The sequence below is a fragment of the Eretmochelys imbricata genome, chromosome 6, assembly GCF_965152235.1.
Source record: "Eretmochelys imbricata isolate rEreImb1 chromosome 6, rEreImb1.hap1, whole genome shotgun sequence".
Taxonomy (NCBI): Eukaryota; Metazoa; Chordata; order Testudines; family Cheloniidae; genus Eretmochelys; species Eretmochelys imbricata.
Genome location: NC_135577.1, coordinates 86,414,417 through 86,439,125, shown reverse-complemented (window position 1 = coordinate 86,439,125; position 24,709 = coordinate 86,414,417). Strand labels below are relative to the sequence as shown.

The window sequence follows — 24,709 nt, the reverse complement described above, 5'->3', positions numbered from 1 at the left end:
TGATGGTCACGCCAGACGTCCACTAGGGAGTGATGTTCGACTATTCCTCAGAGAATGTTCGCGGCAGCTGGGCTCAGCTCGGCCCCTGAGCGGTCCTGTTCCTCGAGGGTGGTGTTAAAGTCCCCTCCCAGGACTAAGCACTCGTGCGGATCTAGGGTGCCGAGAAAGTCGGACACCCACTGATAGAATTGTGGCTGCTTTGGGCTCATTTGCGGGGCATAGATGTTAACAAGGTTGACCACGAGCCCCTCCATACAGACTCGAAGGTGCAGCAGGTGGCCCAGCACGGCCTCAGTGACCCCTAGCACCTCGGGCCGTAGGGTGGGGGAGAACAGGGTCGCCACTCCAGCTTGCCAAGTCGTGAAGTGGCTAAAGTATACCCCGTCCCCCCACTCCAGCCGCCACCTGTCCTCGACGGTCGGGTCCGTATGGGTCTCCTGCAGGAAAGCTACAGAGTACCCCCCTTCCTGAAGGTAAGAGAGCACCTGGGACCTGCGGAGAGCCATCCTACAGCCCCTGGTGTTCAAGGTTGCAATAATGAGAGGCGTCATGCGGAGGGCTGGGGGGGGTGGGGGTTTCTTATTGGTGGGGGTGTTCGTGGCCCCCAGCGGGTTGCACAGCAACCCGTGACCCATCCCGTGGATGAGTAGATCTTTTCGGAAGCCGCGGGCCCGCTCGTAGGCCGCAGCACCGCGCTTTCCTTGCCCTCTGCCCTCCTTTATAAGGGCCCTTGTGGCCTGAAGAATTTGATCAAAGTCCCCCCATAGCTGAAGAGCCAGCTGTACCCTATTGCGGGCGCCACGGATGTGTTCTAGGAACTTCCGTAGTTCATGCCGCAGCTCATGGGGGGGTGGAGTTACGATTTCCGGGGTATTCCCTGGTGGGGCTCTTAATGCAGCCTCGTGGTCCGCTAAGGCGGGTAGGCGGGGTGCGGACTACCGACAGGGCGTCTGACTAGAAAGTGCAAAGACTGCTCCCTGGGGGGAATCTGCGAAAGGCGGGAAAAGAATAACCCCAGGGGCGGCAATAGCATTGCAGAAGGAGGTGAATTGGGCAGGGACAGGGGTAAGGCTCTGGGCTTCAGGAGGCGAGCAGCTAAAAGAAGGTGCCTCCTGAGCAGAGTCGAGGGTTAAGGGGTAAGGGAGGGGGCTCCCAGCGACGCTAGGCGCTGGCTCCGTGGTGGTCTTGGCGGCCATGGCATCAGGTGGTGGACCACCTTCTGCAGGGTGCTCGCCCGGGAAGGCAATTAGGGGGAGGGAGCATGGGGAAAGGGGGGCTGGGGTGAGGTTGCCCAGATCGAGGCCAGCTGGCAGTAGATCATCCTCTCCCTGGGTGACCGGGGTCAAATCTAGGGCCTCAATCTCCGCATACACGGAGGAGAGGCCAACTCCTGCTACCCCGAGGGCCTCTCCTCTAGGGCCCGCCTCGACAGTCGCTTCGGGGTTCGCGGGGGGTTCGGGTGGTATCCGGGCAGAAGGAGCTTCCTCAGGGGTCTTGGAGGGGAGGGTCTCCCGTGGAGGGGGGATTCTGCCCTCCAATGCCAGTCTGTCTTCCCCTCCCGACACCAGCGGATGGATCTCACTCGTGGCCGTAGCGGAAGGCTCAATATCAGTGCCTCCCTTTCTGGTCTTCCGGGGGGCTTCCGCGTCGGATGGGTGCAGTGGAGCTCAAACCTTCCGCTTGCCTTGCTTCCCCTGGACTAGGGTCCAGCCCTCCATAGCGTCGTCTGGGGGTTGGTTAGCAGGGGTCGTGTCGTGGGGCAGAGGCGATGGTTCAGGGGTTCGAGGGGGTAACGGTGAGGCAGCATGAGGGGCGGGGGGTTCTCCTTGGGGCGGGCCCTTTCCTATACTCGGTAATATCTTTGCCACACCCTCCTCCATAGGCTCCGCCGGATTGGTAATAGCAAGGGTGGGACTCCCTTGCTCGCCTGGGCGTTGTAGGGAAGGTGTTTCTTGGGCCCGGACGGGAGCAGCAGCGGGTCGAGTAGGAGGAGGGTTGGTTTCAGGTGCCGGGCGGCCAGGGGCGTCGGCAACGACGGGGCCGATGTCCTGCTGGGTCTTGGGGGTCCCGGGTGCCCCTCCCCCCTGGGCCAAGGGGCAGTCTCTGTGGACATGCCCCGCTGAGCGGCAGAGGTAGCACCGGGCCTCTCCCGTGGAGTAAAAGACCCGATAGCGGGCTCCTTGGTAAGGGACTAGGAAGGACCCCTCGAGCGCCTCTCCGTCACGCGCCGCTGCCGGTGGCAGAAGCTGCACTTGCCGGCGGAACGAAAGAACGTGACGGAGGGTGGGGTCCTTGCAGCCCAACGGGAGAGGGCTGATGACAGAGACAAGTTTCCCCAGGGTGGAGAGAGCGGGTAAAAGGGCAGCATTGGGTAAAAAGGGAGGAATGGAGGTGAGGACGAGCCGAACGCCCAGGTCTTCTAGCGGCTCTAGGGGGACAAACACCCCCCCCACCGCCAGGCCCCTCTCCACCGCCTCCTGGGCGGCAGTCTCCGAAGCTAAGAAAAAAACAACCTTCCCATACATTTTGGAGGCCGCCACAATAGCCGTGGGTCCTACCACCTTCGCCAACGCCTGCACGTATGTCTCCACGTGGGGCGAGGCGGGCACCAGGAGGCAACGGACACCATGCCTCCTGGTCAAGGTGGGGAAGGGGCCCCGGCTGCTGGTGATGGTAGCGGAGGCAGTGGGTGGGCGAGATGACGAGGCGGCAGGCAGTGGGGAGCCTGCCACCGCCCGGGCATACGTCCTGGGGGCCGGGGGAGGGACGTTCGCAGAGCTGGTGGAGGGAACAGTAGGGAGGGACGCCATGGTCGATGACGAGGCCACAGTGGTGGGGGCAGATGGAGGGCCTAGTGGTTTTAGCGGGGCCCTTTCCTTTCTTCCCGCCCTGGCCTTTCCGGCCAACTGGGGGGGGGTTCCTAGAATCTGGGGGGGCGGTGGACGCAGCAGCGGCAGTAATCGCCCGGTGCCTCCTGCCGCCGGTGCCCCAGCGGGGGCGGTGGCAGGTGTTTTAACAGTGGGGGGGGGTGGCTTGGGCAGGGGGGTAGGTGGGGGAGGGACAACTGATATTGTTAGAGGGGCCTCGCCCCTCTCATTCCCCGCCATTGTGAGCAGGGAGAGATGGGGAGACACCAGAAGGAGGAGGGGGAAGCAGATTAACCGCTCCTCTCTGCTGGGCTGCAGGCGGGGGGGGGGGGTACCATATGAGTTGGACTGGAAGGGGGGAAAAACAGAAATCGGGGTCCGGTGATAGGGGCAAGCTGTGGGGTAAACAGTCCGGGTGGGCGTGGGTGTGGACCCACGCACGTTTGCCCAAAGAGTCTCGTTTGGTTGGCTGTTATGTCCGGTCCGAAAGGCAAAGTTCAAAGCAAACAGCTGGATCCGAAGGCAGATGGCAGGTTGCCAGCAAGGATGGACGGCGGGGGGCCGTGACAGTTGTAATAATGTTGGGGGGGGGCACCGATGGATCGGGGGGCAGCTCCGTGCCACACCCCCTGTGCCGCCGCAAACGCAATTAAACCACAGCCAAACTCCCCCTCACGAGAGTATAATTCAAAGAATTACTCAGTCTTACGGCCCCCTCCACGATGATTTGTAGCTTCCCTGGGTGATTTCTCTGTCCTCTATCTTCTTCTCCAGCTTTGTTGGCTGTGTACCAAGGCTTCCGGCAGGCAGAGAATGTTGCAGAGATAAGAAGAAATTCCGAGCTGACAGCAAAACGGCTGGGTCTGGGGGCTTCCACTCCCCCCTCTGGATAGCGGGTCGGCAATCTTCCCTCCCCTCCTCCAGGGGTTTCAGCTAAGGCAAATAGCTGCGCCCGAGAGCAGGCGTGGGGGGCGGGGGAGGAAGGTGCCGGCGGCAAGCTGGCAGCCGACCAGCACTCAAACGGCAGCAAAGAAAAACAGCAAAAAAACAAAACAAAACAAAAAAGCGTCTGGCCCGGTCGGGGGGAGAAACTAAGGCAGGGTCACAAAGTAAGAAAAATCCAGGCCAGGGGGCTTTAGGAAAGAATAGAAAGCAGATAGCTGAGGAGCAAGCGAGGGAGGTCCCGTTTCCCAACAGGGAAGGCTCCAGAACAATCAGGAACTTTCTGGAAACAATTAAGACAGACAGGCTGATTAGAACACCTGCAGCCAATCAAGAAGCTGCCAGAATCAATTAAGACAGGCAAGCTAATCAGGGCACCTGGGTTTAAAAAGGATCTCACTTCAGTTTGTGGCCTGCTTGCGAGGAGCTGGGAGCAATAGGTGCAAGAAGCTGAGAGTGAGAAGGCAGACTACTGGAAGATTGAGAAGTACAAGCATTATCAGACACCAGGAGGAAGGTCCTGTGGTGAGAATAAAGAAGGTGTTGGAAGGAAGGCCATGGGGAGGTTGGACCCTTAAAAATCACATCCTCCTGATCATCATCCAGTTATGAAACAAATTAGAACTTTATAGGTTAATGCTAATACTTTCTCAATTCCACCCTTAAACCTATTGGAACCTAGTTCAGACACTGAACCTTTTGTGTAATGTGCTTCCAATGGGCAACTCCACTTAAGAAGCCGGCCTGCATATTTACATAGTAACTTTAGTTTTCACACGATGGAAAGATACTGGACCAATCAAACTCAAACTTTCACACAGCTGTTACAGGAGCCACTGTAGACAGCTGCAATCCACAGGGCCCTGGGCTGGAACCTGGAGTAGAGGGTGGGCCTGGATTCCCTTCATTCCCCTAACTTCCTACTTGATACCAGAGAGTTGAACTGGACTGTAGGTTTCACCAGAGGGGAAGGTCTCTGGCCTGTTCCCCGATCCACTAGGTGGATTAGCAGAGACTGCGGGGATTGTTCTTCTTCCTTTCCCCATGCTGGCCAGTGATGAGGCTAACTGACTGAATGGCAGATTTCAGCCACGAAAGTGGCCAAACTGAGGGCTGCCGTGAACCTCTGAGGCAAGCAAATCTGCCAATAAGCGCACGACCCACCAAGGCAGAGGAGGAACTTTGTCACACAGAGCTTTCACAAACAAGCTTCCCGAAAAGTTTTTCAAGCTCTGGTTATTGACCAATAATTGGAAAGAAGATAGTATGAACCCCGATTTTGATCATAAAAAGAAAGAAAAAAAGAACACACTAAGCCATTACAGAGCACATTACACTCATTTGGCTAAAAAAATCCTGCAGGGCCATACAGAGCTATCACTATAGCTTCAAATTCAGTCAATAATTTCCTACTTATGACAACTACTACTACTAATAGGGTTTCAAGTGTTAATTGTATAACAACTCAAATGACAGATAAGCATGACTGCTTACTCAAGAGTGTTAACATTTCTAATATGAACTACAAGGTGAAGTGAACTGTACAGCACACACGCCAGCACCACTGAAGTCAATCATCTTTCATATAAACTTTATTCCAGTATGTTTCATAGGTTAAATAAATAGGATTACAGAGAAATAATAGAAAAGGAATATATCAAAAGATATAGATAAGACAAAAAACAGCAGTAACAATGCTTGGCCCTGATATAGTTCTTTTCTACCATAGATCTCTGAGTACTTTATAAAGATGAGTAGGTGTCATTATGCCCATCAGGCAGGTGGGAAAAACTGAGACACAGAAAGATAAGTGGACTTCTGCAAGATCACAAAAACTTAACAGCAGAATCAGAAACAAAACCGAGTTTTCCTGCCTTCCAGGCCTGTGTCCTATTCTCTGAACTTGTCTGAGTTTCATAATAAGACAGTAAATCACGGAGGTGGTATGACACAGGATGGCAGTTCAATATGTCTTGACAATTAAAAAAGGAGGGAGTATTTGCACCAGTAATACCAGGATTGGGAGAAGGTCAGAGAAGAGCAGTAGTGGATGAGCAAAAGGTACAAACAACAAAGGGGAATAAAGAAAGAGAGAAAAGGTGAATAAAGCAGATTTGAGTTACTCCACAGTGTATTTTACAAGCAAGGGCTATTTTCACTATACCAACGCTTAAAGCCAAGTAGACTATTTTTTAAACTGAGAATATAGTCTCTAATTCTTTCTCCACAATGATGTATACACTGTCCCTAAAGACTCAGTTCAATACGGTATAGATGCTTTGTAATTAGTCCTAAAGTGGCATGTTACTTTGGGGGTTAGGGAGAAGGTCATTATAAATCCAGGGAAGATGACAAATGCTTTCACAGTGAACTCTAGATTGAAGTCAGTACCAAGTAAGAAGTGCTTTACTTTAAGCAGGGATAAGTCATGCCAACAACTGCAGAGCACTCTAGGGCAAAACAAATAGACTAAAAATAAACCCAACAATCTTTCCATTTCCTCCCTTGCCTATCAATCCTCTCACCCATCGCTAGCAACTAGGGACACAAAGATCCTCTGGTTCCTTAGGGGTGACAGTTTTAGGGAGAACCAGGCAAAGAACCACATACAGGGACCAGGTGGCCCAAATCTCCCCCAAAAAGAGGAAAATTCTGGAAATTCAGCGTGGCCTGATTTCCTCCCCTCTCCACAATGGAGGAAGCAGATGGGACATCTGTGCAGCCTAAACTTCCACATGCGAAATAGTAGTGGACTAACCCACCCAAGAATGGGCACAAAAAGTTGTACAAGTGCACACACAGACATGTATGACATGAATGTTGTATTCGAGGGATATTGAGATTTTAAGTGTCAGGATATGTCGGGATTTTGACCAGGGCCTACTCAGCCTACAGTAATGAAAAGATGATCAACCTGCAATTCTCTGTGGTATTCCCTCTATTAGCCAATGGTAAGAACAACTGGCAGGCCTTCACCACTATAGAAAATTCAATAGAACAGATTTTCAACTAGCAGTCAACAGATGAAGACAGTACAGAAACAACAATGGTTCCCAATGCAGATTACAGTACTGGTATCAGGGCTAGTTCAAACAAATCCGGGGCCCAGCACACTATTCAATTAGGTCCCCCACTGCCAGGGGGTAGTTCAATATGTGACCTGCTCTCCCGCTCCTACATACTCCAAATGGTTCTGCAGCCAACTGGGTGAGTAATGGAAATAGGGAATATGGCCCTAACTGCTGTGCATTCATGGAGAACAAGTGGAAGAAGGTTACCAACTAAACCAAACTCGAAGCTGAACCGTGATAATAGAATCATAGGGTTAGAAAGGGTCACAAGGGTCATCTAGTCTAACCCCCAACAATTTTTTATTCCCCATTTCCCAGGCCTGCACAGGGATATCCTTCCTCCCAAGGAATAGCACCGGGCCCCATCAGTAGCTCCACTGACTCCAGAGGGAACACTTATGGTGTAAGGTACTATTGATGTAACCTGGTTAACGAGACAAAAGAGACCCTGATTCCCCACAGGCCTCAAACTGGGACTCAAAGGGTATGAGCTGTACACCAGAGCTGCAAGGTATAATTTCCTGCTCCAACAGACATACCTGTGCTCGTTCTGATTGGGCTATTGTGCTAAAAATACAAGCGTAGCCACTGCAGCATGAGTAAGGGGATGGGCTAGCTCCATGATCTCAGATGGTATCATACTCAGGACAGCCAGCCCATCACTCTGCTGCAGCTATACTTCTGGTTTTATCATGCTAGCTGGATCAGGGCCGGCTGGGTACATCTACTCAAGCTGAAAATTGCATCTCCCAGCTCCAACATAAACATACCCAAACAAACTTCATAAATTAGCTTAACTAGTTAAGGAATCAGAGAAATATAAACCCATTACTTTACCAGGATTTCTCTGAGGAATTCTAAAAAATAGGTGTATTGCTCATGTTACCATGCAACAATTCTTCCCAATTCTTGTTTAAATTTTAGTACTATGGAGCAGCAGTAGCCATTTGACAATATTAAGGTTGCTGCTACATTTTTTTAAAGCTGATTCTGCAGCCCCTGTAATATTCACAAAAGAAGTCAGATCAGTTTGAAAGTTGGGAGGATAAATCTGAAGCCAGGATAAACTTTGTGGGAAAAATATGAAGATACTTGAACAATGGGGTTCAGAGACAATGGGTACCCTAGAATTAGGTGTTTTAAAAGTTTCAAACATCTAATGTTTTTTCTGTACACAAATAGGGAAGAAACAGTAAGTAAGGTAATCATGGAACTTATATAGCTAGGCTCTTCTTGTTGACATCTAGTGCATGGTATCATCAGAGGTCTAAAATCTGAAATATGAAAAGTTATCAGACCTTCTTTTTGGCACTATGGAATGGAATGACAGAAAGCTGGCAATCTATACACTGCTAGCAGAGAGTACAAGCTTCCTAGCTGAGCTGTTAACTGTACTTCCAGCTTCACCCTAATCCATTCAACAAGAGGCTTGGCAAGGACAGGAAGAAGAGAAGGGGAGAACTGACAGCTGAAGCTGTGACAGGTGTGTAGATAACAGCTCAGCTCCTCTTCCAGCAGCTCTTGCCAGCATACTGGGTTTAGGGACAAGTTCTATTCCCTCCATCCTCTTGGGGGCAGGATGACAGGGGTGGGGAACTCGTCCCTGAGACCAATACAGGAGATGAAGAATCAGCCCAGCTCTTTATATGGCTTCTCTATGCAATAAATTCTCTGTTGAACACCAGCAGGGGAAGTGCCAATCTGACAAGTGTATTGTGGGGAATCAGGATGCCACCCCTGACCTTTCTGATGATGTGCATGAACAGTGGGGAGGCAAAGATTTAGGTGGTGCCAGGAAAGACAGCTGGAATGAAGTAGTAAGTGGAGACATGGATAGCCCTCCAGTGATGGGCCCTGTAATGCCCCACTCTCCTGGGTTTGATAGGGCTTCTTCACCTGCAAGAGTGCTAGAGAGCTGGAGCTGCTGTACTCCCTAAAGATCACCAGAGCTATCTGCTACAGAGGTTGGAGCTGAACTCTGGCACTACCAACAGCAAAGCCCAGCATTCTCATAATGGTTTGATCTTGTTACTATTAAATGTCAGCAAACAAAATTTCTCAGATGTGGCACTGGCTCCATCTAGCGGTCTTTTATCTTTCAACTCCATTAAGTATCCAGGCTGCTTGTTTGCTAAAGTCAACACATAATGATGAGTAAGGACTTGCAAAGCAAAGCAAAAAAAGAAAACGTAAGAAGAGCATTTGACCATGATTTGTACGTATTGTACCATTTCTAACTTGTATTTATGCAGTGATCCCTGTTCAAAGCAAGATGTTCCCACTGCAGATGATATATTACTATAGCCCATGTACATTTAGGACTGCGAGGTTAGTGTTAATTTCTTGTGAATTTTGACAGGTAATATTGATGTTTATTTTAAAATATTTTTCCTAGTTTTGACTTAAACTATTGTACTATTGAAAAATCCAGCATTCAAGATTTAATAAATATAAGATTCAGAAATAAACAATATTTAATGAGATGGCAGAGACTTCCCTTTTTTGCTAGGGCAACCTAGGTATTTTTAAACTTTTCTCCTTTGAAAATTTCATTCATGAATCATGGAATATTTTCCACTGGTTTTTGGATGGGGAAGAAATTGACATTTATTAACATTTACTACTAAAAATGTAATTGTTCTAGTCCACGTATCCTCTCCTCAAATGACCAACTAGAAAGATGTGAAAAATTATGAGGGTGAAGGGAGAAATGGAGAGTTCAGCACTTGGATTCATGTTATTAAATTGTGGAGAAAATGTAGGCAGGTTATTAAAATATTTGTGAGTTTCTTACTGATTAAGACAAAAATTAAAGATATACTGAAGGAATTGAAGGACCAAAATCATAAGTGAGATTAAGAATAAATGTATATGATTATAAGCAGAATGTCGAAATGAATTCTCAAATACATTTTACTATAAATCAGTGAAAATGTATAGTATTAGCATGACACAACTTTTAAAAAAAATCCTTAATATAAAATTAAGTGTTAAAAAAATTATTATGGCTCTTAGACCTATTAAACATTAGTCACTTCTGACTCTCCAGTCAATAAACCTGAAGGCCCTTGAGACCTACCTGAGGAGTCGTCTTCCTGAATGTATCAGTTCCCTGGATCACATCTTTCATTATTTTTTCCTTGAGTGCATTGTACTCTTCTTGGCTCAGATTAATAGATTCCAGGTTTTGGTTACAAACTGGACATTTTCCACTGTAACGGTAATAAAACCACAAACAAAGTATGCATGTGTGTGAATAAGAATTGTAAAAGATCCATATGTTAAAATTCACTTTCATTTATTAACTGACTATGCATGCCTCTTTCTGTGCAAACAAAAAATAAATAAGTAATCAGAAAATGACTTGTGCCCAGTTTGGGCCAGATCCAAAACCTATGGAAATCAATGGAAATGCTCCAACTGACTTCTATGGGTTCTGGATCAGATCCTTGGGGACATTTAGGGGTCAATTTCTGTGCCAGAGGCCCTAGTAGTGAAGGGAGAGGAAAGATGGTCCAGTGATTACAGCCCTACGCTGTGGCTTGGGAGAACAGCATTCAATTACAAGCACTACCACAAACTTCCTCCGTGACCTTGGAAAATACATTTAGTCTTCCTCTATCTCAGTTATCCCCATCTGTACTTTTCTGCCTCATAAGTGTGTTGCAAAGACAAAATACATTAAAAACTCAAATGATCAGATACTACAGAGGGGATCACAGAAATAGCCTAAAATTGACTAAAGCATTGACTGAGCTACCTGAGCCTTTCCATGCTGACTCCCGCTTTGACATAGTCTTTCCCCACTGCTGGAACTTTTAACTGTGCACTGGGGCAGCGAGTTATATGGGCTCCAGCAAATTCAGGGCCCGGCTCCATCAATGTTTGGAGCCGGGTCTCTCTCCTGGCCCTGCCTGCCAGCCCACGCGCCTCCCGGGGAGCGTCCCCATGCCCCGCCCACCTCCCCCGGAGCATGCCTGTCTGCGCCCTGGGCAGTGGGCGGCTGCCCCCTGCAGCTCCGCGCTGCACTCCCTTGCCAGCTGCTGCCGACTACAAAAGGGAGTGGCGCTGATAGCAGGCTGAGGAGGCGCACACGTGATGGCAGCCCTCCCTCTCCCCCACCTCCCCGGCACCCACCACAGAGGAGGTGAGGGGGCTTCCTGGACCTGAGAGGCGCCCGGCCCCTAGGAGCATGTGCAATGACAGTGCCGGGTGAGTGTGCTGCTGCTGGGGGTGGGGGAAGGGAAGAGGTGGGAGAGAGCTCTCTGCTGCCAATGGGGAGAGGGCTGGGGGGACCGTGGAGCCCTCCTCTCTGGCTCTGGCCCTGGCCCCTGGGTAGCCTGCTTGCATCCTGGGGTCCTCATCCCCAGCCCCACCCCAGAGCTCACACCCCCAGCCAGAGCCCTTACCCCTCCTCACCCCAACCCTCTGCCCTAGCCCTGAGCCCCTCCCACAGCCCACATCCCCAGCCAGTGCTCTCATCGCCCCATATCCCAACTCTCTGCCCTAGCCCTGAGCCTTTCCCACACCCCTCATCCTCAGCCCCACCCCAGAGCCTGCACCCTCAGCCAGAGCCCACAGCCCCCCACATTGTCCAATATAGGGCAACTGTTAAAATGCTTACTGTTTCCATGCCATTTTTACATTATTTTAAAAAATATATATTGGCTTACAAGGCAGGTGTGGGGGGCGGGACTTGGACCCGTTCTGGGCACCACCAAAAGTTATACAAACCTGCTGCCCTGGACTGTGCAGGGGTGAGACTCTGGCAGGGTGGGAAGCATCAGGAAAAGATTCTGGCAACTCCTCACAGCAGGAGCCTTTCACTAAGGAAAGGCTCTGGCAGGAAGGAGGCAGCAGAGAGGAGGTAGTGAGACACTGCACTGCTCAATGTAGCAGTGTAGATGTGGAAGGCACTGCAAAGATCCCATTTTGCCAGCTACCCCCTATTAAACTAAACTGATATATTCAGATAGTAAACATCCCAATAACCAGGTCAACATACACTATTTATAAATTAAATACTGAGCAGCTCCAAATCCATTAGAGATGTATCATGTAAAGCATGTTCCAGGCACAGAATAAGAGGGTTAGAAGGTATCGCAAGGGTCATTACCTCTGCCAAGATGCAAGATTTGTTGGGTCTAAATCATCCAAGACAGATGACTATTCAGCCTCCTTTTGAAAACCTCCAGTGAAGGAGCTTTCACAATCTCCTTACGCAGTCTGTTCCATTGTCCTACTGTTCTTACAGTTATGAAGTTTTTTCAAGAGATTTAAGCTAAATCTGCTATGCTGTCATTTGAACCCATTGCCTCTTCTCCTGCCCTCAGTGGCAAGAGAGCAACTTTTATCCATCTTTTTTTATGGTAGCCTTTCAAATATTTGAAAGCTGCCCCAATCTCCTCTTTTTCAAACTAAACATACGTAGTTCCTTCAGCCTTTGCTCATATGGCTTGCATTCCATCCCTTTAATCATCTTTGTTGTTCATCTCTGTACCCTTTCCAGTTTCTCCACATTCTTTCAATACATACCATACTTGGGAAAAAATATTTTAAAATCCCCCAAGTCCATGGGCACACTTGTGAGTTAGAGCACATTAAAGGAGCCCCGGGCGCACTAGCTCACTACCCGTCCACACTGGCAAGGCACGTAGAGCGCTCTGACTCTGCGGCTAGAGTGCTCCCGGTACTCCACCTCGGCGAGTGGAATAACGTTTTGTGCGCCCCTGCTGGAGAGTCGCAGCGCCAGTGTGGATGCCCTGGTCTATTAGTGAGCTCTGATCGGCCTCCAGAAGTGTCCCACAATGCCTGTTCTAGCCACTCTGGTCATCACTTTGAACTCTACTGTCCTGCCCTCAGGTGACCAACCGTCAGACCCACCCTTTAAATTCTCTGGGAATTTTGAAAATCCCCTTCCTGTTTGCTCAGCAAGGCGTGGAGTGCTCTCAGCAAACCTTTCCAGGTGACCATGCCTCCACACACCAGGCAATCCCCAGTATGGAGCAATGGTGAGATGCTGGACCTCATCAGTGTTTGGGAGGAGGAAGCTGTCCAGTCCCAGCTGCGCTCCAGCCATAGGAATTACGATACCTTCGGGCCGATATCAAGGGACACGATGGAAAGGGGCCATGACCGGGACGCACTGCAGTGCAGCGTTAAAGTGAAGGAGCTGCGGAATGCCTACCGCAAAGCCTGCGAGGCAAACAGCCACTCCGGTGCTGCTCCCGCGACCTGCCATTTCTACAAAGAGCCGGACACAATACTTGGGGGCGACTCCACCTCCACTCTGAGTATCACCATGGACACTTCAGAGCCCAGTTCAACAAAGCGGGAGGAGGAGGAGGAGCAGGAGCAAAGTGGGACCGAGGGTTCCGAGGCGGAGGAAGACACCCTGAAATCCCTAGATGCATGCGGCCAGGAGCTGTTCTCAAGCCAGGAGGAAGGTAGCCAGTGACGGCAGCCAGTGGCGGCGGCTGGTGCTTGGTGAAGGACAAACACCAGAGGAGGTGCCCGGTAAGTCGCTTTTATTTTGGGAAGGAAGTTATTCGGTGTGGGCTCTTGGGGCGAGGAGGGTTAGGGCTGCATGCATGCCTAGATCCAGCATTGATGTGCTCTCTCACATCTCGGTAATCGGCCTCAGTGATCTCTTCAAAGGTCTCATCCAGAACTTGGGCAATGCGCTTGCGCAGGTTTCTCGGGAGAGTCACTGTGGTCCTTGTCCCAGTAAGGCTAACTTGTCCGCGACACTGTGCTGTGAGGGGCGAGGGGACCGTTGCTGCGTACAGGCAAGCTGCATATGGGCCAGGGTGGAAGCCACATTGCAGCAGAAGACCCTCCCTTGCTTCCAAGGTCACCCTCAGCAGCAAGATATCTTCCAGGATGAACTCCTGTGGAAAATATGGGGATGGTGTTCAGTATTGGGGCCCCCTGCCACTGTTGGCTCTCTCCAAGGCACAGGAACCCAGAGGACAGTACAGCCGTGAAACAATCAGTCACACTTGACCCTGTGCTTACTCACCATTTTGGGGCTCCCGTGGCTTATGTGCGCTCGCTTTGAGACAGGCAAATTATGCTATTGTGTAGACAGTGCTTGCTCTTAAGTATGGGGGAATCATTGCTCTGTCTGGTGTGAACAATGCTGCCTCTGTTAAGTGTTGCATTCTGCCTTTACAAATGCAACCTTGAGATCTCAGCCGTCCGTGTTAACATCGGCCAGAAGACTCCAAAGAATCAGAAAGAGGCCACGTAGAAGCAAGGAAGACATGTTGCATGAAGTAATGCAGCATTCAAGTAATGAAAATCAAAAAGTGCAGGAGTAGCGGGACAGTAAAAGGAGGATCCGCCAGCAGAATGAGGAGCGCTGACATAAAAGCGTGGTGCTCTGGCAGCAAAGCATGGATCGGCTGATAATGGCGTGCCAAGCGGACTCTATCCAGGAGCTCGTAGCCATGCAGGCGGAGCACTACCACGCCCACCCCTCCTGCAGCCCTTGTCCCAAAACTCTTTCCCTTGTGCCCCCATGTCACCTCCAACCCACTTTCCCCAACATCTGGGTTCTTACCGCCACCAGCTGCCTCCATCATCTGTAGCTTCACCACCCAGCCCTGAAAACTATGACCCTTACTCACTGCACTCAACCCCCATCACCATGCAGTATAGCCATCCTGAAGTGCAGCACTCATTGTACAGCACTCCAGACATGAAGGCTGACTATGATAACAGGACATATGCAAATCTGTGATTGTACTGTTCCCCACCCCACCCCCTTGCCCTTTCTGTTTCCCAAGTAGTTGTGTTTCTTTTCAATAAATGGATTTTTTGGCTTTGAAAACATTCTTTATTATTGCATAAAGTAGAAGATACCTTAGCCTAGGAAAGAAACCGGCACTGTAAGCCAACGTAGCAAACACAGATTCCTATTAACATTGGAACCACTACACTTCACTCCCGCACAGGGCATTACTGGTGGCTTTCTGCCTCAAATTGCTCCCTCAAGGCATCCCTAATCCTTGCAGCCCCGCATTGGGCCCCTCTAATAGCCCTGCTCTCTGGCTGTTCAAATTCAGCCTCCAGGTACTGAACCTCCGAGTTCCATGCCTGAGTGAATCGTTCACCCTTCTCTTCACAAATGTTATGGAGGGTACAGCACGCGGATATAACCACAGGGATGCTGTCATCGGCCAAGTCCAGCTTCCCATACAGACAGCGCCAACAGCCCTTTAAACAGCCAAAAGCACACTCCACAGTCATTCTGCACCGGCTCAGCCTGTTGTTGAACCGCTCCTTGCTGCTCTCAAGGCTCCCTGTGTAGGGTTTCAGGAGCCACGGCATTAAAGGGTAAGCGGGGTCTCCACGGAGCACAGTGGGCATTTCAACTTCCCCTACGGTGATCTTCTAGTCTGGGAAAAAAGTCCCGGCTTACAGCTTCCTGAATAGGCCAGTGTTCCGAAAGATGCGTGCGTCATGCACCTTTCCGGGCCAGCCTGCGTTAATGTCAATGAAACATCCATGGTGATCTACAAGCGCCTGGAGAACCATAGAGAAATACCCCTTCCGATTAACGTACTCGGAGGCTAGGTGGGCTGGTGCCAGAATTGGAATGTGTGTGCCATCTATCACCCCTCCGCAGGTAGGGAAACCCATTTGTGCAAAGCCATCCACAGCGTCATGCATGTTACCCAGAGTCATGGTTCTTCTGAGCAGGATGCGGTTAATGGCCCTGCAAACTTACATCAACACGATTCCAACAGTCGACTTTCCCACTCCAAACTGGTAAGCAAACGATCGGTAGCTGTCTGGAGTTTCCAGCTTCCAGACTGCAATAGCCAGCCGCTTCTCCACCGGCAGGGCAGCTCTCAATCTCGTGTCCTTGCACCGCAGGGTGGGGGCGAGCTCCTCACACAGTCCCATGAAAGTGGCTTTTCTCATCCAAAAGTTCTGCAGCCACTGCTCGTCATCCCAGCCTTGCATGACGATGTGATCCCACCACTCAGTGCTTGTTTCCCAAGCCCAAAAGCAGCATTCCACGGTGGTGAGCATGTCCGTGAATGCCACAAACAAACTTGTGTCATATGCGTTCCTCGAGTCATCATCATCGGAGCCCTCACTGTCACTTTGGCTCATAAGGAATAACTCGCCTGCCAAACGGGACGTGTGGCGAGACTCATCAACATACTCCTCAGCAGTTCGGGCTCCATTCCCGCAGACCGAAAGGGAAGACAGAGCACGCAGTACAAAAAATGTTGAAAGATGGCACCAAATGTGGACAGAAGCACAGGGATTTCCGGGATATGAACCGATGCATCACGGGGCGTTGGGACAGGATCCAGAATGCCCCACCCCTACACCCCCTTCCCACAAGCCACAGCGCCAGAATGGGAAGAGGTACTCTGTGGGATAGCTGCCCATAATGCACCGCTCCCAATGCTGCTGCAAGTGCCGAAAATGTGGACAGACTGCAGCGCTTTCCGAAGGCGGGTTTAATTCAAAAGCACTCTACATCTGCAAGTGTAGCCATGCCCCATGTACAAGAACACCCCGGATCTCAAGTTAATTTGCCCAACTAAAATGTGATTGCCCCAATTTCTTTGAGATCAGAATGAGGTTTTTGTTGACGTTGTTTTTTAATTAAGCTGTGTTGCCTATCCCTGCCTCAAAGACAAACTAATGATCTAACACTCTTAAAAATCCTTGGTGAACCACCTAACTTATATGTCTGATTGTGGATGAAAATTACAACCAATTCCAACCTTAGCTTTTTTGGTAAAAGGTGGCAGTGGATAAAGAAACAAAGGATCAGCTTTTTTTTTTTTGCTTAATTCCCCCTTTAGTGTTGCTTGGCCAGGTAGGTACAGGGGGAACTAAGCTAATCATGTCTGATCTCTCCCTGAAAACTTTGAGGGCTTTTACAAAAAATATGAGGTAGAAGACCTGTTTTCATCCTCAGATTGCACATGCCAACCACTGTCTCCAGGATTTTTAAGTACAAGTCAGCAGGTTGTCCAGTAGGCAGTACATAAAACGTCATTTATCCTGAACAGTTCTTTGATTGTTCCAGGCTGCCAGACAAAAGGATTTTTCCTTGCCTCCTCTCACTTAGGTCTTTTCATAGATGCAAAGTAGAACGTTGATGTTTCACATTTTCCCCTCTACGATGCTCTGTTCAGAGGCTTACATTCATCCAACTGTGCATGCTTTGAACTGAAGGAGGGATCATTCTTTTTTACATCAATCAATTTGTGAAGTTCTGATCTGCATAGTCCTAGAACACTGCCATAGATTTTGAGCTTTAAATGTTAAGAAACAGCAAGTCATTCTCCCCTGATTTTTGCACAGAGAAAAGCGAAGAGTGAGCCGAAGTATATTTCTTACCCAACACAACCACAAATACCTAATTGGCACAACAACCAGACTTCTGGTCTATATCAAAACACAGACCATAAGCAAAAAATATTCCAAGATTGCATAAATTACTGTGCGGACAGTGTATTTGCTGACTTCACACACTAACAATGAGCAACTTTTAATACATTCCACATACTCAACCCACTGGTTGCTATCACAGGCCTAAGCCACACATCTGTATTAATCAGTTGTCTGGCTATTTAAATAATCTAAACTCCTGATAAATAATTCTAAATACAACAGGCAAAAATTAGAACGACCTTGTTAAAACTCCACAATTTAAGAGCCCACAAGAAAGACCCCAAAAATTATTGAGACTCCACCAAAATTATTAAAGTTATCATTTACAGACTTTGTTACAGCTGGCATATTTAAACCTTGAATCTTTTTCCAGTATCACTTTATATTAGTTAGAAAGATCTAATCGTAGAATAAAGTAAAGTCACATTATGCTTTGTTTAACAAATTCATAACATTGTTTCCCCAAGAGCCAAAGCCTGCTGAGTAGGTGTTCTAAGAGCAGCATAACCAACGAACCTCCTATGAGGTAAATTTCAGTGACTATTCAGGGTAACATTGTTTTTAGCACACAGTTGGATGCAGGGTCCTGCAGGGTAAAAGTAGCATACATTCCCCTCAGGAATGAAAGCTGATTACACCTCTGCATGGTTTAGGAAAGAACGTTTTTTCTCTCCCACACACACCGTTCCCTGACAGTTAGGTGCACTGTTCAATTATTTTCTGGAGTGGTAGGGATAACATCAGACTTAACAAGCTGATGTTTGGATCCAGCATACCAATTGCCATGTGGAATCCCTAAGTGGAAGAGAATTAGAGCTTTCCATAACTGACCTTGGGAAGTCAAACAGCCTTTCTAACTCTCAAAGAAAAATTAATAGTCAGAAGTGTCTAAGTCTGAAGCTCCTGATTATCAGGACTAGAAGAAGCTACAAGCTCCAGGAAGCTGGAGGAGGAAGAAAACAAGCAGCCTGTATGCTGAAAATCAGACTTTACAGCAGCCCACTCCTGCTCCCACAGCAGTCAATGTTTCCTCCCCTCCCCCCCGCCCCGACTTCAGTAGCAGCAGATGCAATACATACTCACATTTAAGAAAAGCTAAGAGAAATGTTAAAGAGTTAGCACCTGTACACTCTATTTTTATTACAAACCCTAAGCAGCATATAACTCAAAGATGTTCCTATCTTTGACGCAATTCCAATACACATGAAAGACAAATCTGGCCTTCAAATTAGACTGACAATATGTAAGACACATTCACAAAGTTACAAATATTTGTATATTATATTTTGAAGAAATATGTATCTAAATTGTCTATGAAGGAAAATACTTTGCAATTCCTTGATTTTGTCCATACTGCAAATTAACATTTTTGTGTGTGCAAATCTCTGTGGTAGGGCCAGGTTCTGAGCAATTACATAGGGACAGTTTACTTTAACCAAAATAATAATTTTGGCAAGGGTCTCTGGCTCCTAACCACCTCCCATACAGGTTTACAGTCAGTAAATAAACAAACAGCCCTACAAACAGAGCAGCTCATTTCCTTGCCACTATAGTCAACAAAATAGCTTTCTCCTCCTGCTACAGGTGTATCCCAGACCCTCTTTAAGATGCAGGCCCTAATTAGCTCCCAGCTAAGAGCAACCCCTAGACCTGTCTTTGAACCCTGCCTGAAAGTTAACTCAAAATAAATAAACCCATCACCAGACACACACACTGTCAGGTTCAGAGTCTTCCTAAGGGCACTGTCGGGGTGGGATTGCAGATCCATGGCATCACCTCAGGGGTTTGAGAAGTCCTGTACACCCGCCAAAAAGTGTGTGTTAGAAATTATGATCAAAGAATTTATTTCAAAAAGAAGTTTGAAATGACAGAATAGAAACAGTCCTTTTGTTTTGTTTTATCAAAGTAAAGTTCATGGCAAAAAAACCCAAACACATTATTTATTAAGTTTTTACATAAAATATTGTATTTACCTATTTTTAATGGTAGTTAAGCGTCCTTCCCATTTCTCTCCTGGAATACTAAAAACAAAAATATATAGAATATAAATAATGTTAGACTTCTGTGTCATCATTTTTTTTTAACTACAGTACAGCCAAAAGATTTTTTTCTGGTCTGCATCTAGAAATAAAAATAATAACTGTTTACATATAAGGAGAAATTATATGAAGGCTCATCTGTTATACCTGCTTATGTGCAACACCCTGCATATGACTACTTAAGCATTTATCCGCAGTGGAACAGGCCTTGGGCCAGACAGAGACAGAGACAGAGACCAAAAACTCTGCAGTCCAATGGTTAAAGCACACACCCCCCGGAGGTGGAATACTTTGGTCCAGTCCCTCTGCTCCAGTGACTCTTTCATGATTTATCTGCAGCGGAACAGCTTCAACAGGAGAGTTTGACAGGTTTCAGAGTAGCAGCCGTGTTAGTCTATATTCGCAAAAAGAAAAGTAGTACTTGTGGCACCTTAGAGACTAACAAATTTATTTGAGCATAAGCTTTCGGGAGCTACAGTGAGCTGTAGCTCCCGAAAGCTTATGCTCAAATAAATTTGTTAGTCTCTAAGGTGCCACAAGTACTACTTTTCTTTTAGGAGAGTTTGAGTTAGCCCCGCATCAGAATACCCAATAGCTTACGGGTTACAGCACCGTCCTGAAAAGCAGATCTGCTGTTCAAATCCTTTCTTCCCCTCTGGCAGAGAGTGGGGAATTGAACCTGAGTCTTCCATATCCCAGGCAAGTGTGCTAACCGCTGGACTAAAAGTTATAAAGTGGGCATGGGAACCAGCACCACTTCCTCTGGCCAGTTTGCACGTAGTGAGGCAGGTGCCTAATTAATTCAAAAAAAAAAGGCTTAGGCACCTAAACCCACTAACTCAAGGTAGCTGGTTCCCATCCATGCATCACTAAGCAGATATAGGCACCTCCCTACAGCCCAGATTTAGGAACCTCTCTCTGAGAGAGGAGTGGGGCTTAGCACACACCCCGTCATCAGCATCTCCAATTGGCTAATCAAGGGCTTGTCTACAGTGACACTTTACAGAACTGCAACATTCTTGCTCAGGTGTGAAAAAACACCCCCGAGTGTAACAAGTTTCAATGCTGTAAAGCACCAGTGTAGACAGTGCCCTAGCGCTGGGAGCTACGCCCCTCGTGGAAGTGGTTTTTCTAGAACGCTGGGAGAGCTGTCTCCCAGCACTCTGCCGCGACCACACGAGCCACATTAAAGTGCTGCTGCAGCAGTGCTTTAACATTGCCATTGTCGACTAGCCCTCCATCCAGTGCTGGCTTTTATGGATTGCACTTCTTAGGTGACCATCTCTCCCCATTCACTGAATAGGGAGCCTAGGCAAATAACTCGGTTTCGTGGATCACCATGTTGTTCCTGTGCCTAGACATTAGGCACTGTGACACTAAGCATTACAAGGCCTAAGTCTCTTTATGGATCCCACACAAAGTCACTGCAACTTGACTCTGCAATGCTTGCATTGGGACCTTTTGACACTGCATCATCACAGTGCCAACACACACATCACTACACTGCATTGGCCACAATGATATATGAGGTTCTTTACCTGTCTTGAAAGATAAGAGAAAACAGGAAACCCTATTACCCTTCCTCCCATCAACTCAACTCTGTACATGAGCAGGCTTTCCCCCTGACCAAAATATGATGAGGCTGTCCTCTTTTATTCCCACTAACAAGATTTTTTTTTTAAATTACAGTTCTGCTCTGAGAAGCAATTATGCAAAAACAGCACTTTCTTATTCAACAGATCTCATTCTTGTGTGTACAGATCTCATTCTTGTGTACTAACATCTGCTGACTTCAGGGCCTTCTACTGAAATTACTCTGGTTACCCTCTGAGCCAACACATAGTAGAAGGAATGAGCCAGAATTTGTTTTCTCATGGCATTTGCTGTTTCCTTGTACCAGAGAGGAAAACTGTCTCAATTTTGTACAATTTACCACTTCTCTCCCCTAGTACATCAGAGGCAATTCTGACACTCATCAACGTTCAGTATTTGCTATTAAACATAACAAACCAAGGATGAGAACTGGTGAAGACAAAAATGTGGGACTCATCAGAATATGCTACACCTATACCCTATACGAAAAATGCAAAATGAAAAGGTAAAAATTGTGATAGGAAATTCAGACCTGGCAAAATTTTCTACTTACAGTAGAAATAAAAAGATTATGACAGTGCTTTTTTAAAAAAAAAAAAAAAAAGGAAAAACAACATAAAATGATAAAAGGTTTCAGGGATTTACACTGGCTTTTGGACTACAGTCTTAATGGATCACAGAGTCAATTCCCATTAACCAGTAACAGCTTTTGAAATAATATTTACCTTTCAAACCACAGCTTTATGCTTTGCATAAGAGCTTCTCCAGGATATAGTTGATTTTCTCTCAGATACAAGAGAATTCCTAAGAGTTCACTTTTTAACTGATTATCCTTCACACATTTGCCAGTATCAAAAAAGACTTGCAGCGTATCCAAGTTTGGTATCAAATCCTTAGCCAGCATTTCATGATACAGTTCACATGCCAAGTTTATTTCTTGGTTATTGAGAGCCCCTTTGATACAATTTCCATAGTTCCCTTTTGACGGGGTCATGACTTTTTTTATCTCTTCCAGTAGCAACAAGGCCTCTCTCCACCGATCGGAACCATTCAGCCCCTTGATCAGAAGGCTGTAGGCCCCCGTTTCTAAAGTCTTAAATCTGACTTTCATTATATCATAGACATCACAAACTTCTGCCATCTGCTCCTGCCGGACACACAGAGCCAGGTACTTGACCAATAAATTATAACTGATGTCACCTTTTCTCATTGCCACCATAGACAACAAGGACTTGGCCACATCTATGGAGCTGTTGCATTTGATCATTTGCTCTAGCATTACATCTTCAAACTTGCTAATTCCCTTAAATTCGCCCCTCAGCTCTTCCCATTCCGCCACACTCAAAGGTTTTTCTGGTGGCCGGATACCATTCTTTTTAGATATCATGAGCAGTTCCTCTTGATTCTTTGATCTGCTCTTGGCAGCTCCAGCAGAGAACAGGGAAAACGGATGAGAAGAGGTGTCTGTTCTGTCTTTGCCCCCCCTCTCCTCTCCATTTCTACCTTCAGATCTGGTCTTAGTAGACAGCATATGAGTTGCTTTGGGATCCACTGGTATTGCAGATGGAGAAGTGGTAGTAAAAGGGAAACATTTAACATGTTCCCTGTTCAGAAGATGGAAGATGACAGCAAACAGCTGTTGGTGCCTTGGAACAGGCCAAAACATGTGGTATTTCCCCAAAGTCTGCAAACCCAAGAAGCTAGTGGGAAGGAAGAAAGCCATGATAAGGAGAATGCATATACTGGGAACACTCCCCAGGAGAGATCTAGTGGGAAGTGAAGTTTGTGTGAGGAAGTTTACAGTAAAAGTCTTAAGGGGTGTCAAGCGGTGAAAGTTTTTGAATAAAGGTCACAAGGGAGCTTTTAAGACTCTCATTAAAACAAAAATAGCAAAATCCTTCAATCACCAAAGAAAGATTTTAAACTACCAAACTACTAATACAAAGGGTGAAGGAGCATCTCTCTTCCCAGGAAAAAGACTTGACGGTTCTGTACTTTATTGTGCCTGCTCAACGGCTGAGGCTGTTTAAGGTTTATCATAAATATGTGCTATAAAAATGGGGAGCAGCGATGTGAACTTCCTAAGAACTAAGAGCTGTTCTGCCGCTTTCATCCAAATCAGATCAGGAAATTACCTACAGAAAACAGACCACAAACAATACACTATTAGTACTTACATCTCTAGAGTAGTAACTTCAACATTACAATTCAGTTTACATTTTTACAACCAAAAAAGTGACCTACCTAACCTATCTTATGGTCTGGCACCCAAAATTTGCTTACCTAGAAGCCAATGATAAACTGCCAGTATTTTAACATGGGACTTCTACCAAAGCTCCCTCATGACTTATAGCTTGCGATAAACATCCGGGAAGGCAGGCATTCACATGCTGCAAACATAAAGGATGATTAATTTTTCTCACCATTTAAACAAAACCTGCTTTCCCAGTGACAACCATAGCTCAGGAGGGAGACAATACCATTCTGCAAGCAAGTTTTTTAATATGGGCACCTCCCAGTAAGCTATTATTTCCTAAAAAGTACACAAAGGATAGTGATAGCTGGGATCCAGCAAGTGTAACCATAAGAGAAGGAGTGTGTGGGCCAGAATGGGCAACAGGGGATGCATCATTTGATGATTACCTGTTCTGTTCATTCCCTCTGAAGCACCTGGCATTGGCCCCGGTCAAGACAGGATACTGGTGCTAGATGGACCACTACTTTGACCCATTATGACTGTTCTTATGCGTTTGGAGGAGGCAGAAAGGATCCTTGTGAGAGACCTTTGTTGCCAACTCTTGTGATTTTTATCACAAGTTTCACACTATTTGGTGTATGTCTTAAAGCCCCCACTGCTGAAGGGGTGTAATTAGGCAAGGGATTCAGCTTTCACTTTTAAAAAAAGCTTCTAGCCAGCACGATTATAGAGACTAGCTGGAAAATGTGAAGCCTGGGCACCCAAAGGCAAAACCACCACAGCAATAACTTCCTAACTCCAGCAGCTCTGCACGTTTCCAACCTCACGCTGACAAGCCAGTCTCACAGTATCTGGGCCTGACTAGTGAGGGCTGAGTGCTTGGGCCTGTGGCAACAGCACAACGTGCGCGTCCTCTCCGCAGACCTGGGAGAGGATCGCTGCCCCCGGGACGTGCACCCCGAGCCGCTCCGAGACGCTGCAGTGAGCCGCGGGGCTAAGACCCCCCGCACAAGCTGGGCCGGCTCAGCCGCATCCAGAGCCAGAGCGCAGGCAGCGGCCTCCTTTGGACTCAGCGGGAGCCCGTGGGAGCCACCAACCCCTGGCAGCGGGGCGACGGTTCGCTGCAGCTCACAGCGCACACCTCACGGGCCCTGGCCCCCGTGACGACTGCTGCCCGCACGCTGAAAACTACAGCTCCCAGCATGCAGTGCAACCCGGCTGCCTGTACAGCGCGCGCAGCACGTACCGGGGCGGGGGACGTAGTCTCTGTGGTCCAATTGCGGGCCATGCCTTTTCTGCCTTCCCCATGCGGACCAGTCTCAGGCGAGGCGCTGCCGGTGTCAGTATCGCAGCGCGGAGCGGCTCTGGAGGATGCCACTCATCGCCGCAGGGGGCGGGTCACGTAATGGCGGAGCCGCGCCGGCCAGTCGCTCTACATAGGGAAGAGCTTTTCCTCTGGACTTGCTCTCTGTCCACGGTCCCTCCGCCAATCAGGGCTCTGTATGAGGCTCAGCACTGTCCAGACTGCGTGTTCGTGTGTCGCATGTGATCACAGGGATCCAATGAGAGCAG

General features: G+C 47.9%; 1 protein-coding gene across 9 annotated transcripts in view; it reads right to left on the bottom strand.

The window, feature by feature from the left end:
* The window catches only part of PRORP (protein only RNase P catalytic subunit), a 104,404-nt gene extending 79,704 nt beyond the window's left edge, over positions 1–24,700 (bottom strand). Inside the window, exons 1-4 of one of the 9 annotated variants that reach the window (XM_077819037.1) lie at positions 24,384–24,700; positions 21,666–23,075; positions 19,282–19,329; positions 9,960–10,092 (exon numbers count right to left, since the gene is read on the bottom strand). In XM_077819037.1, coding sequence (XP_077675163.1) covers positions 9,960–10,092; positions 19,282–19,329; positions 21,666–22,663 — 1,179 coding nt within the window. In that variant the 5' untranslated portion in view covers positions 22,664–23,075; positions 24,384–24,700. The other 8 variants (XM_077819041.1, XM_077819038.1, XM_077819040.1 and 5 more) reach the window with 8 other exon arrangements.
* Positions 24,701–24,709: the final 9 nt, after the last annotated feature.